General features: G+C 45.3%; 1 protein-coding gene across 12 annotated transcripts in view; it reads right to left on the bottom strand.

The window, feature by feature from the left end:
• Mtus2 (microtubule associated scaffold protein 2) overlaps nt 1–13248 on the bottom strand; it is a 532186-nt gene that overhangs the window by 337334 nt on the left and 181604 nt on the right. For 7 of the 12 annotated variants that reach the window (XM_045154628.1, XM_045154632.1, XM_045154630.1 and 4 more), the window contains 2 exons: nt 9658–12080; nt 4551–4791 (listed from right to left, as the gene is read on the bottom strand). In XM_045154628.1, the coding sequence (XP_045010563.1) occupies nt 4551–4791; nt 9658–11835 (2419 nt within the window). In that variant the 5' untranslated portion in view covers nt 11836–12080. The remainder of the gene's footprint in view (nt 1–4550; nt 4792–9657; nt 12081–13248) is intronic. The other 5 variants (XM_045154627.1, XM_045154631.1, XM_045154635.1 and 2 more) reach the window with 1 other exon arrangement.

Genomic DNA, 13248 nt, shown 5'->3' with positions numbered 1-13248 from the left:
CATTCTCTCTCTCTCCCTCTATCTGTCTTTCTCTCTGTGTCTGTCTCTCAAATAAATAAATAAAAAAAAAATACACAAACAGACAAAGCAATATAGCAGATCTTTTCCCAAAACTACGCATGCCAAAGGCAGAGAAATAACATCTTCTAAGTGTTAAAAGCAAAGCCACACATCTAAATTACTGTTTTTATTATTTTTATTTATTTATTTTATTTGACAGAGAGAGAAAGAGGGGGAGAGAGAGAGAAGGAGGGAGAGAATGGATGCTGCTGTAAATGAATTCCAGACCCATATGCCACCTTGTGCATCTGGCTTACATAGGTCCTGGGGAATTGAACCTGGGTCCTTTGGCTTTGCAGGTAAATGCCTTAACCACTAAGCCATCTCTCCAGTCCTGCCCATTTATATTTATATTCTTGGAGAAAATACATTTTAAGAATGAAATGCTTTATAAACTTATAAATAATGAAAGCATGTAACATCTCTATAACAAGATATGCCAAAGAAAGCTCTTCCAAGCAGGTAAGAAATGATTCCAGATAGAAATTATGCATCAAAGAAAGGATTACAAGGCCAGGCATGGTGGTATACACCTTTAATCTCAGCACTCGTGAGACAGAGGTAGGAGGATCGCCGTGAGTTTGAAGCCACCCTGAGACTACACAGTGAATTCCAGGTCAGCCTGGGCTAGAGTGAGACCCTACCTCAAAAAGTACAAAAAAGAAAAAAGAAAGAAAAAGAAAAGAAAAGAAAAGAAATTACATATGTGAATAAAAGTAATTAATACTTTGAAATCCATATTTTAAAAATCCTGATCTTAAGGCTGTTAAAAAAATCTCAATTCTTCTCAAACTAACTATAGATTCAATGCAATCCCAATGAAAAATCATAGTATAATATATTCATTGCCATAACCAGATAACTGATAAGATACAGCTTAAGATAGGAAAGGCTTTATTTCAGCTTACAGCCTAATTTCTTTTATACTGATTTAAATGATTTGCTTAAAACCAGAGAAGTTAGTTTGCATGTGGCCAAATGTGTCTAAGAAAAGGGCTTTGCCATCTTTTTTTTTAATTATTTTTTGTTTATTTTTATTTATTTATTTGAGAGTGACAGACAGAGAGAGAAAGAGGCAGAGAGAGAGAGGAGAGTGGGTACGCCAGGGCTTCCAGCCACTGCAAACGAACTCCAGATGCATGCGCCCCTTTGTGCATCTGGCTAACATGGGTCCTGGAGAATCAAGCCTTTAACCAGGGTCCTTAGGCTTCACAGGCCAGCGCTTAACCGCTAAGCCATCTCTCCAGCCCTTTGCCATCTAATTAAAGGGGAAAGTGGTCTGTGTGTGTACTGGGGTGAGGGGCTCATATGTGCACTGTAAGGACTAAACTGGACTTTGAAGAAATTGTGCCTTGATCTCAAATAAGCAGATACAAATTAGCCACCTTCACAAGGGCTCCATCTGACCACCTCCACCGACTAAAGGCATTTTCATGCAATTCTTAAAACTTTGACTATGGCAAAGTGAGTCCCAGCCAAGTGTATTGTTAGGTATTTGAATGTTTTCCACACTTTGTGCATAAAATGTGCATAGCAACTACCAGCATGTGTTGTAACAAGCTATTTCACAGGCATTTCTTTCACTTTTCTCATCAATGCATAGTTTACTAATGAAAGAGACTGGTACTAGGCAGCAAAGGTGGCCCTGCCAAGTGGTATACCCTGGCTTATACCCCATCCACCTGCTGGAAATTGGCTCTGTTAACCATTCCGGTCAGGGCCAAAGAGCTGGTGCTTTGCCCTCTGGGATGACTGGAGGCATGACCACCTTCAAATGTCCCAGCATGCAGCATGGCTATGTCTCCAGCCCTCTCCATCTTTTTATTTAGCACTGTGAATACCCCCTAGTCGCACTCCGGCAACCATACAGTCTGTTTTAATCACTGCTTCTTGTTTTGTGCTGTTCCTATCCAGTCACGAAGGAACGTTTTTGTTGTTGTTTTACAAGGTAAGGTCTCGCTCTAGCCCAGGCTGAGCTGGAATGCAAGGTGGCCTCGAACTCACAGGGGTTCTTTATCCTCTGCCTCCTGAGTGCTGCGATTAAAGGCGGGTGCCACCACACCCAGCTGAGGAACTCCTTCGTAGACATTCCCACTTTGTTTTTCACAGGGTGCCCAGCCCACAGATGTCCCCAAAGCCCCACGTTGCCTCCTGACCATGCCTGTTGCTTCCGCCGCTGCGCCTCACCAGTCTGCTCTCCACTCGGGAGTCAGAGAGATGTTGAATGGCCCCGAGGCAGCTCCCACTCCCTAAAGTAATTCCTCTCTCTTCTCATCCCTTGCCACACTCCTCTCTGCACACATTGCCCTAATGTCTCATCCGTCTTCCCGCCTTGATGCCTTTGCACTAGCTCCTTCCCCTGCCTGGAATGCAATGCCCTAGGCATCTCTGGGGGTCTTTCCCTCACCTCCTCAGCAGATGGGCTTCAAGACCCGCTTCTTGAGAGCGTCTTTCCAATGGCTCTCCTTACCACTGCAGTACCTCTTCTTCTTGTCTCAAACCTCCCATTCCCTTTCCCAGTGTTAAATTTTCTCCAACACTCCTTATTTATCTCAATTAACTAACGTGGGTTTGAAGAAATCTTCCCCTTACTTCAAAATCTACACTCACGAAGGGTAAGAATTCTTGTATTTTTGTTGTTTTTCCCCCATGCCTAGAAAAAAAAAAATGTCAGTCACAACTGCTGAATGACTCTAGCACATGGTGGACTTGCACCTCCTCTACCAACGGAGTTAAGCCCATCCAGACCTACATCCATCGTAAGAATCACCGCAAACAGCTCATCCAAAACAGTTCATATCAATATTCATTCACATATACTAATACTACTCTCACTGTTGGTTAGAGAAGCACCTCTTTTCGGGTGGCAGTGACCTAGGGATGACTCAGAAAGCACCATGGTGCTGAAAAGAAGTGACAGAGGCATGTTCAGCACTGAAACATCTCTATCACATCTTCCAAGGCTCAGGGTCCATTGCGGAAGAGGTGGCAGAAAGAATGTAAGAGCCAAAGGAAGGGTAGGACTCCTTACAACGCGTTCTTCCAGAGACAAAATGACCTCACAGTGCCTGACACTACCTACACAAGATCCTCATGATAGGAGGAAAAGATGATGACATCAAAATAAAAGAGAAACTGTTTGAGAGGGGGAGGGGACATGATGGAGAGTGGAGTTGCAAAGGGGAAAGTGGGGGGAGGGAAGGAATTACCATGGGTTATTGTGTACAATTATGGTAGTTATCAGTAAAAATAAATTTAAAAATTTCTTAAAGACAATTGCCCAAATATATCAGAAAAGAATATTCTCTAATACTAAAATACAACATTATTAGGTTTATATCCTTATATGTCAATATCTACAATCTTATCACATTTATTTTTTGTAACTGCCTGTATTCAAAATATTATGTGAATTTCTGAAATGAAATAATATGAAATTATTAACAAGACTGGCGCAGTATGAATGAGATCAACAAGAAAATATACATTATATGGTAATATAATGTATAATAACAGGAAACATAATATAAATATTCTGACAAGTAGAAGCACAGTTTGTTTCTTCACGTTTGCCTGTTTTCACCATTTTGTCACACTGGTCTATCTTTCTCATATTTATCTATATACAAAATGTCTTGCACTGGGTCTATATGAGGTCTGTAATAAAATACCAAATAAGTCCTAGCAGACATGGTGAGAAGAGAGGGGCGGTGGAAAGAGCAGAGCAGGGCAGAGGTGGCCCCCACCCCCGCCCCCAGGAAGACCGTGAGTCATTCACTGCAAAGCAGATGTGCATGAAGAGGATGGTGGCCAGTGCTGGGCCCTAAGTAGAGCCCTCTGAGGAACCAGAGCCCCCCCTATTTGTATGCCCCAGCAGCACTGCAGGGCGCCTGCTCAGGTCTATATGGTCCAGCAGCTTCCAGAAGATAAGACAGTTAGCACTCAGATGTTATGATTCATAAACCGTAAGATATTTTACTCTCTAGCTCTTGGCAGACAAAGTCTTCTGAACCCTACACTACAGGGAGGGAGAAATGACAAGAAGCCGGGAGGTGGTAGCGAGAGTCACTCCATCCGGCGACACGAAGGATGATCGCTGCACACAGGCAAGTTTTCAAAATGTCTACGTCTGGGCTGGAGAGATGGCTTAGCGGTTAAGTGCTTGCCTGTGAAGTCTAAGGACCCCGGTTCGAGGCTCGGTTCCCCAAGTCCCACGTTAGCCAGATGCACAAGGGGGCGCACGCGTCTGGAGTTTGTTTGCAGAGGCTGGAGGCCCTGGCGCGCCCATTCTCTCTCTCTTCCTCTATCTGTCTTTCTCTCTGTGTCTGTCGCTCTCAAATAAATAAATAAATAAATTTTTAAAAAATGTCTACGTCTACCAACAGACTGGAAAACGGGACGATAATGTAACGGAGCCAGTTACAGCATTTTTACATGACTGGTTATTTAAAGACCCGCCAAGAAAATGGAACAGTCGTTGGACTGGTTACCTGAAGGCTCCGAACTGTAGAGGCCCGCAGCCGTGGCGACAGGTCCTGGTGGGTGGAGGGCACTTGCTGAGGACCTCTGACTTGCGATCAGGATCCTGCTCTTGGCAGATGGGAGACGGGACATCGCACCCAACCCCAGCTGCGGCTTCAGGAGCATGGCCGAGCGGTAGAAGGTTGGCGGTACCTCGTAGTGCGTGTAGGGCGGGGAGCAAAGTTCTTCTTTTCCAGTGGGGTCTGTTACCTGTGAGAAGACACCAGAAGCTCAGTCGGGAAGTTGCATCACAACGTGAGACTCAATCCCCGTGCTCAAACGATGCTCGGCTCTGATCACGGGGCACGGCCACCTCTGGGCTCCCGGGGTCCTCTCTCAGCTGACATTACACCTGAGCAACTTCTCAGGCCTCGCCTAGTTCTGTCCCCTTATCGCTCTGTATTTAATGGGGAGGAAAAACTACTCAACTTGACAGGGCTTTAAACGTGCTTGTTTTTAAAAATCATTGAACTTTGAATGACTAATCTGTAAATAAATTTCAACAAAGGAAAGAACTGACCACATGCTCATCAAATTGTAAATGCTTCATTATAGCTATGGACAAAAAAGGCACCATTTCATGATGACTGGGTCTTACAATAAGTAAATAAGCTATTATTTTATATTTAACTGTTAGAAAATTTTAAAAAATCATTGCTAGTCAGGGATAAATAGCTATCTGGTTAAAAAAAAAACAGAGAAATTAATGCAGTTTTTTAAAGTTTGTATTATGTTTACATAATTAAAAACCAAGAAGCCATGTTTGATTCTCCAGGACGCACATAAACCAGATGCACCATGTGTCTGGAGTTCATTCGCAGTGGCTAAAGGCTCTGGTGCACCCATTCTCTCTCTCTCTCCCTCCCTCCCTCTCTCTCTCTTTTTTCCCTTTCTCTTTATTTATCATCTGGCTCTTTTTCTCTCTCTTAAATCAGTAAATAAATAATAAATTAAATTAAGTGACATTTTATTTTATTGTTTTTAAATTATTTGTTTATTTATTTGAGAGCGACAGACACAGAGAGAAAGACAGATAGAGGGAGAGAGAGAGAATGGGCACGCCAGGGCTTCCAGCCTCTGCAAACGAACTCCAGACACGTGCGCCCCCTTGTGCATCTGGCTAACGTGGGACCTGGGGAACCGAGCCTCGAACCGGGGTCCTTAGGCTTCACAGGCAAGCGCTTAACCGCTAAGCCATCTCTCCAGCCCTTAAGTGACATTTTAAAAAGCAGATACTGAATGCTCTGATTATTCTGCTCAGTAAGGCAATGTTTGCAGGAATGGTTAGGTGCACTGATTTGGGATGAAAGCCCTAGGGTGAAGTCTTGTAAGCCGCCAGGTTTAGAGTACACTGAACAGTGTCTACACAAAAATATTTATTAAGCCAAAGAATCCTGTCTCCATTCCCTCCACAGTTTAACACTATCACTTCCTCCTACATGTCTGTAGGAAGCATTCATATAGGATACGTTGTGTTCACAGCCTATTCACATTACTTGTGCTTCGTTTTTGTGGTGTGGGGATGGAACCCAGGGTCGCATACATCCTATGAAAGCACCTGTTGTTTTTTTTTTTGTTGTTTTTTTTTTTGGTAGGGTCTCGCTCTAGCCCAGGCTGACTTGGAATTCCCTATGGAGTCTCAGGGTGGTCTTGAACTCATAGTGATCCTCCTACCTCTGCCTACTGAATGCTGGCATTAAAAGTGTGCACCACCGTGTCTGGCAGCACCTGATTCTTAAACCACGCTCCCTCCCAATCCCAGCTCACGGTCTCTTTATATTAAACATGGGGGAAAAATAGGACTATTTAGTCAATTCCCCTTGTCACAATCTAAAAACAGTGCTAGGGGCAAAGCATGAAAAGGAACGTCTATTAATTAACTCAGCTCAAACTCACAAAACATTTTATGTGTCAAGCTTCTAAGTAGTCGGGAATAATAAATGCTCGGCACCATTCTTTAAAAGGAGACATAAAAGTTTGAACCACACTGTTGAAGCGATAAGCCCTTAATTTGACATTCTTTTAATGTTGAAATAGACACAAAGCTCTCCTTAAGCCTGACATTATTGAAACAAAAGATTAGGCATTTAAAGTTTTAACATAATCACGTCATAAAATATGCATGACTGTTATAGTTAGACGGACTGGACTCAGACTATGGCAAATGAGATCCCCATCAAAGAACTTTCTATAGCTGCACTGTGATGAAATTTTTACCATTCTCTATTTTACTGCAATCAATCTCTGGCTTTTACATAACATTGATTTTTTTTTAAAACTTTAGTTTCTAAAATCTGGGTACTATTGCTCCTTGTTTTGAGCATGTGGTCTCAGGACATCATTTCCAACCCTTATCAGCAATCTTTTAGGACTGCAATAAGTGGCTCTCCAGTTCTCAGAGCTCACAACCCACTACATACTTGCCCAACAATGATGGTAGCAACATCAATGACTTCAATGCCTGTCACTTTGTTGGGTAATTTGTTTCTGATTAGGAGCAGTGTCATGGTTTGAATCCAAGACATCCCCCACAGGCTACAGTTCTGAGAGCTTGGTTTTAAGGGGATGGCACCAGTTTTGAAGGCTGTGGAGCCTTTAGGAGGAAGAGCCCAGAAAGCCTTGAAAATTATACCCACCCCAGAGGATCAAGTTCTCTCTCTCAGTATGTCTTTCAGGATTTAGAGAGAACACCTGAATCACAGGGGCCTGGAGAGGGTATGATAAAGTTTATCCTCAACCATTTCCTGTTTCTCTCTCTCTCTCTCTTTTCTCTCTTTCTCATTTATATTACCTATATTTTTCTTCCTCCTTGTCCCTTGGCACTGACCTATATAACTCCTAGTACCAGCGTGTGGGTAACATTCGCAATGAGCTGTTGATCAGAGAGACCTACAAGGTTTCCCAAAAGAAGACAGAATTCTGTCAGAGTACTTGATGACCCACCAAAGGTTAATGGTGAGACCCTACTGCCGAAGACACCCGACGCTGCTGAGATGAGACGTGGAGCGGCCTGGCTGGAAACTGGAAGAGAGTCAATCCCCAGATAGTTAGCTTGTCTAGTGCCAGAAGGTGCTACATGAGCGACAGGGGGAAAATGACCAACATCTGTCTAAGCAACTCGAGGTCTAAGCTACTCAACACTCAATCTGATGTGGTGATCACACAAGTGCAATAGTGGCCCACAGCTTTGGTGGGTTACCAACTGCTCTTGATTTGGCTAAAGGATCTGCTCAGTGGGACGGAACCCATACCTGGAATGGGGAAACAAGTCAGAACCATATCAAAAAACGTTTTTCTGTTGCAACTGGTCAGAAATGTATCCTCTACCTATAGACCTGGAATCGCTGCTGGTGAGTTGGGCTAGGCCCGGTACGCACCCGGAGAGGAGGCATGCCGTTTAGTTCTCCTTGCCTGATCCTGCACGTGGGAGGGAAACCGGAAGAGGAATGGCCAAGTCTAGCTGGATCCGCAATTTGGGGTGAAGGAAGTTAGCTATGAGAGGTGGACAACAGGGAGAACTAGGAGACCTCCTCCTCTGGCAACGTACACCAAGCGTACCAAAGGTGCCAAACTCACCACCGGCAACTCCATGGGCTTCTGGAAGACCAAGCAGGCAAGTTCAGGATATGAACTGTGCGATCCACTTGCTAAGGGCTTGTCCCAAGGCAGTGCCAGCGGCCACTGTGGAGGGCCCTTATCATGACGATCTCGGTCAGTGCCCTCTTCTGAGAACAAGTTCTCCTTCTCCTCTGTGCTACGCTCTTGATTCCGTCTCTGCTCGGCACAACTTTTAAATACATCAATATATACTAGGAAGTTAAGACGCTAGCTTTGGACTTCGTCATTCTGGCTCCCACCTTGGTAGACGTTTGTTCAGATCCAGCTGTTCTTGGAGTTCATAACTCAGCCACCATGCAACTGTTTCAGTTAGTGCTAGGGATAGAGCTTTGTGCTTGCGAGGCAAACACTTTATCTCTAAGCTACCTCTGTCCCTATTCCACATCACGGAAGCATGCATTTATAGCAGCATCATTCTAAATCTTGAGAACTCATAGCCAAACATCAAAAAAAAAAAAAAAAATCTCAGGCTGGAGAGGTGGCTTAGCAGTTAAGGCACTTGTCTGCAAAGCCTAAGGATCCAGGTTCAATTCCCCAGTTCCCACATAAGCAAGATACTCAGCATGATGCATGTGTCCTGGAGTTCATTTTTGGTGGCTGGACGTCCTGATGTGCCCATTCTCTCTCTTTCTCTCCCTCTTACTCCCTCTCTCTCAAATATAGATAGATAGATAGATAGATAGATAGATAGATAGATAGATAGATAGATAGACAGACAGACAGACATACATACATCTACTCTTAGGAAATTTACATTGTAGTCAGTGCAGGAAAAGCACAAAAGAAAGTGTATCCAGTGGCAGTGTCAGGAAATAAGCCAGGCAAACTTGATTCAGGATAACATCTGAACACATAATTATTATTCTTACTAAAAACAGTGACCATGACTAACACATTATTTTATGTTATTGTTTTCCACGTGTATTGCTTTAAGATTTTCATTGTATTTTTAGGAAGAGAGTCTCACTAAGTTGTCCAGCCTGACCTCAAACTCATAATTTCCCTGGTCCAGCCTCCTGACTTGGCTCACAGGCACACACCACTAGATGTGGCTTAAGACAGGGCTTCACTCAAGACAAAGCACAGCCTGTCATAGACTGCTCAACTTGAGGAATGTATTTACTTGGAATATTTTTCCTTACTTTGACCTGAATCATAGAATTATGCTCCCATATTTAAACATGAAAGCTATTTAAATGTATATTTATGTAATTTGTGTATCATACTCAATGACATTTAAATGGGGCTCCTTAAATGTTGGGTCCATCTCATTAGGACCATCATGCTTGTTTGGTTAAAACAACAATAATAATAATAAAAAAAGACAGCATCTTCCAGGCAAATACATCTGCACAACTGAAGTTTGCTTAGAATATTTTGTTTTCACAATTCACTGAAAAAGTAAAATGCACCTTAGACAGCCGACTCACAGGTGATACGATATTGATATGGTCTTACCTCCTGCAGAAACTTTTCACTCATCTGACTGAAATGGTGCCCTGGAGGCTTGATCCCGGAGACTGTCAATCCAGAGGTGAAGACCCTTGGCTTCGGCAACTCTGGCTTAAATTTCTCATACAGGTTGGGAGATGGCTGAAGGTCACCGCTCGCTGCCTTCTCCTCCGGGTGCAGAGGCATGCCGCACGTGGGTGGAACATAAGGGAGCCCCACGGGGACCAGCGAGGTGTCCCCTTGGCCCAGCACCTGCTGGTTCCTCCGGATGTAGGTGATGATCTTGGGCCTCACGTGCTTGGGCTTTGGCAGGAGGATGGGCTTCACCTCAGTCCTCTCTTCTGGTTTTTCGACTTCATGTTTCTCCATGGTTTCCTGTGAGGCAGGCATGTCCTTGGGGTGTGTGACCACAGTCTTGGGGATCCCACTGGGGCAGGTGTTGTCAGGCACTTTCAGGGACGTGTTCAACACCCTCACATTGTCACTGGGAGGCGGGGCCACCAAAGGTGAGGCTGTGTCCACACTAAACACACGGAGCTCCTGAACACTGCTACTGGGTGATGCGGGCTGGTGGGTCATGTTCACAGTCGTCTCTGGGTGGAGGGGAGCAAGGGTGTTGAGAGCTGACTCTGCTCTGGCCGGAGCAATTTCAGGCTTAGCTGCGTCTCGTACAAGGTTCCTATTTTCACTGACAGGTGTCGTCATCTCTTGGCTTGGTCTAGCTTCTGAGCTGCCACTGTGAGTGACCTCAGTTCTGCTTTCTCCCACAGAAGGACCCGATGTCAATGCCGTAGTGGTGCCCGTGGTCCCATTGCCTAGCCTCCGTTTCTCCTTGCTGACTTCTAAGGACATGCTTCCAGATGGATCAATGGGAACAAGAGCTACGTGTCCATCACCAGGTGCAAAACTGATAGGTGTTATATCTCCCAATAACCTGCCTGTACTTGGTGACATTTTGCCAGTGGGTTGATGTCCAGCTGCTCCAAAGGGAGCAGGGCCCTGTTGGGAGGTGGCTTGGAAAGGCCCCTCCTCCACTACACTGATTTCCATCATCTCTCTGTCTCCGCTGTCCCTTCCCACCCCAAATTGGTGGTGGCTGCTGTTTGGTTGATGGCTCTCCACATCAATGGCTTCTTGGAGTGCTGGTACACATGGCTCTTTCTTCTCTATGGGAGACCCACTGTCTTCCTTGTGACCTCCCAGACCCCCTGCCTGGGCTGACTTCAGCTCCTGCTCAACCCTGGGTTGAACACACATTAGCTCCAGCTTCGGCTCCCTCTCTCCCTGACTTACGTGTGCTTCGGGACAACTCAGGACTTCCTTCAATGCAGAAGCTGGATCCAGCGCAGGCTCCAGACGGGCAGCATGCACTGGGTGCTCCTTGCAAACATCCGGGCCAAGTGTCCCTTCTGCCTGATTTTCTGAGGAGGTGAGCCCCTTCGCTTCTGAGGTAGATGGTTTAGGAGCATGAACACTCTTTCCCTCTGAGGTACTGTCAGCTGGGCAAAAAGCTGCTCCTGGAGAGTGGCTGGCCAATGTCCCCTGTGGCCCCTCCCCACCCCCAGGCACATGACCCCATGACTCAGGGGCATCCAGCCATGTGGGTGGCAGATGCTGCCAAGTCAAGCTGCCAGCGGCCACTACAGCACTGCATGCTGTCTCCAAGGAATGCCTTCTCAATTCCTCATTGTCAAGTGTCTTTGCCAACTTGTCCTTGGAAACATACCTGGGAACGTCAGCTTCCCTTTTAGCCCAAGTCATTAGACTGGCCTCACCCTCTATGTTCCTCCAACTTGAGAGACTTGGTCCCTGGGTATTGGGAGGTGCCTGCAGCATATCTGTAGCTCTCTCTACCGTAGGCACCTCACTCAGTTCCCTATGGACAGCAGGAGCAGGTTTAAAATCCCTCCAGCCAACCTGAGACCCTTTCCCAAAGCCCTGCAGTTGAGGAGGCTCCTTCTGGAAGTGGCCACGATGTCCTGGTCTATTTGAATTTGCATTGCCAATTTCATCACCCAAATCACACGTCTTGGGCTCGTCATTAGAAGAACTGACCTCCAACATGATTTGATTGGCATTTGTATCTCCCAGGCTTAGAATGCTCTGGTTATTGTTTCTGGCTCCATTTCTGTGATCCTGCAACTGACTGAAACAAGATTTCTTCGAAGCCACCGGGACACTCATTGTCACCACTTCAGCGAAGACTTCTGGCCATGCAGTCCTCCTCAAGGGAAGGGGCTCCTGCAAGACACGAAGTGAAGACCAGTCAGTCCTCACGCTGTTTGTCCTCCCCTAACGATGTCGCATCGAGACGCGGCTTTGGGCATCCTCAGATGAGTTTCAAAACCAAGTGTCGTCTTGACACGCAGCAGAGTGACCTAGCAGTTACATTCCATTCTGCTCAAGGCAAGCCAGCGAGCCCGTCAGACCTGGAGAGAAATAAAAGTGCACTTACATTAAAGTAGCAATAGAGGCGTTCACGAGAAAAAAAGTGCATGCATGTAAACACACAGATGTGATATCACTTTGATACCATTATTTCCTGCACAGAACAGTTTTCTCCAAAACAAGCAAACAACAACAACAAAACACACACACACACACACAGGCACACAGACACACACAAAAAAATCTTTCAGATAGACACTCCTGCTGGTCAAATCTGGAAAAACAGAAGCACCAAAGAGATAAAACATTAGAAGTGGGTTATGCCTGTATGCTGTCTTAATTTTAACTTTTATAAGCCCACGCTGTACTGATGAAGCAGACTGGAATGGAATTTGAAAAGTTACTAGTGTATAATTTAGAATGATTATTACTTTCTTGGGCAAAAGATATCTACCTAGGCATGAAGTGTACATAATAAACCGAGATGACACAATACCCTTCCCTTTTTAACAGTTTTGCTTTCATTTATCATTTACCAGGGATCAACTGTGATCTGAAATTATTAAATGGAACATTCTACAAATGACTCATAAATTTTGTTTGTTTGTTTGTTTTTCTTTTTGGTTTTTCGAGGTAGGATCTCACTGTAGCTCAGGCTGACCTGGAATTCACTGTGTAGTCTCAGGCTGGCCTCGAACTCCCAGCAATCCTCCTACCTCTGACTCCCCAGTGCTGGGATGAAAGGCGCGTGCCACCAAGCCTGGCTGACTCATAGTTTTATTTTTTATTTTTTATTTTTTTTTATTTGAGAGCGACAGACACAGAGAGAAAGACAGATAGAGGGAGAGAGAGAGAGAATGGGCGCGCCAGGGCTTCCAGCCTCTGCAAACGTACTCCAGACGCGTGCGCCCCCTTGTGCATCTGGCTAACGTGGGTCCTGGGGAACCGAGCCTCGAACCGGGGTCCTTAGGCTTCACAGGCAAGCGCTTAACCACTAAGCCATCTCTCCAGCCCTGACTCATAGTTTTTAAGTTGGTTGTTAAGTTTTCGGATTGTGAAGAACTCATGTGCTGTCCTATTCTTTTGTGCTAGGGACACGAACCATCCTTTTCTCCTGTTTTCCCTCACTGCGCATGCACTGCCCAGCCTTCAGTCACGGAGCAGCTGTCTGCGTTACCAGATTAACAGCTGCATATGACAGCGCCTGGG

This window comes from Jaculus jaculus, chromosome 7 (genome assembly GCF_020740685.1).
Source record: "Jaculus jaculus isolate mJacJac1 chromosome 7, mJacJac1.mat.Y.cur, whole genome shotgun sequence".
Taxonomy (NCBI): domain Eukaryota; kingdom Metazoa; phylum Chordata; class Mammalia; order Rodentia; family Dipodidae; genus Jaculus; species Jaculus jaculus.
Note: the sequence above shows the minus strand (reverse complement) of the source record. Positions and strands in the feature narration are given on the sequence as shown.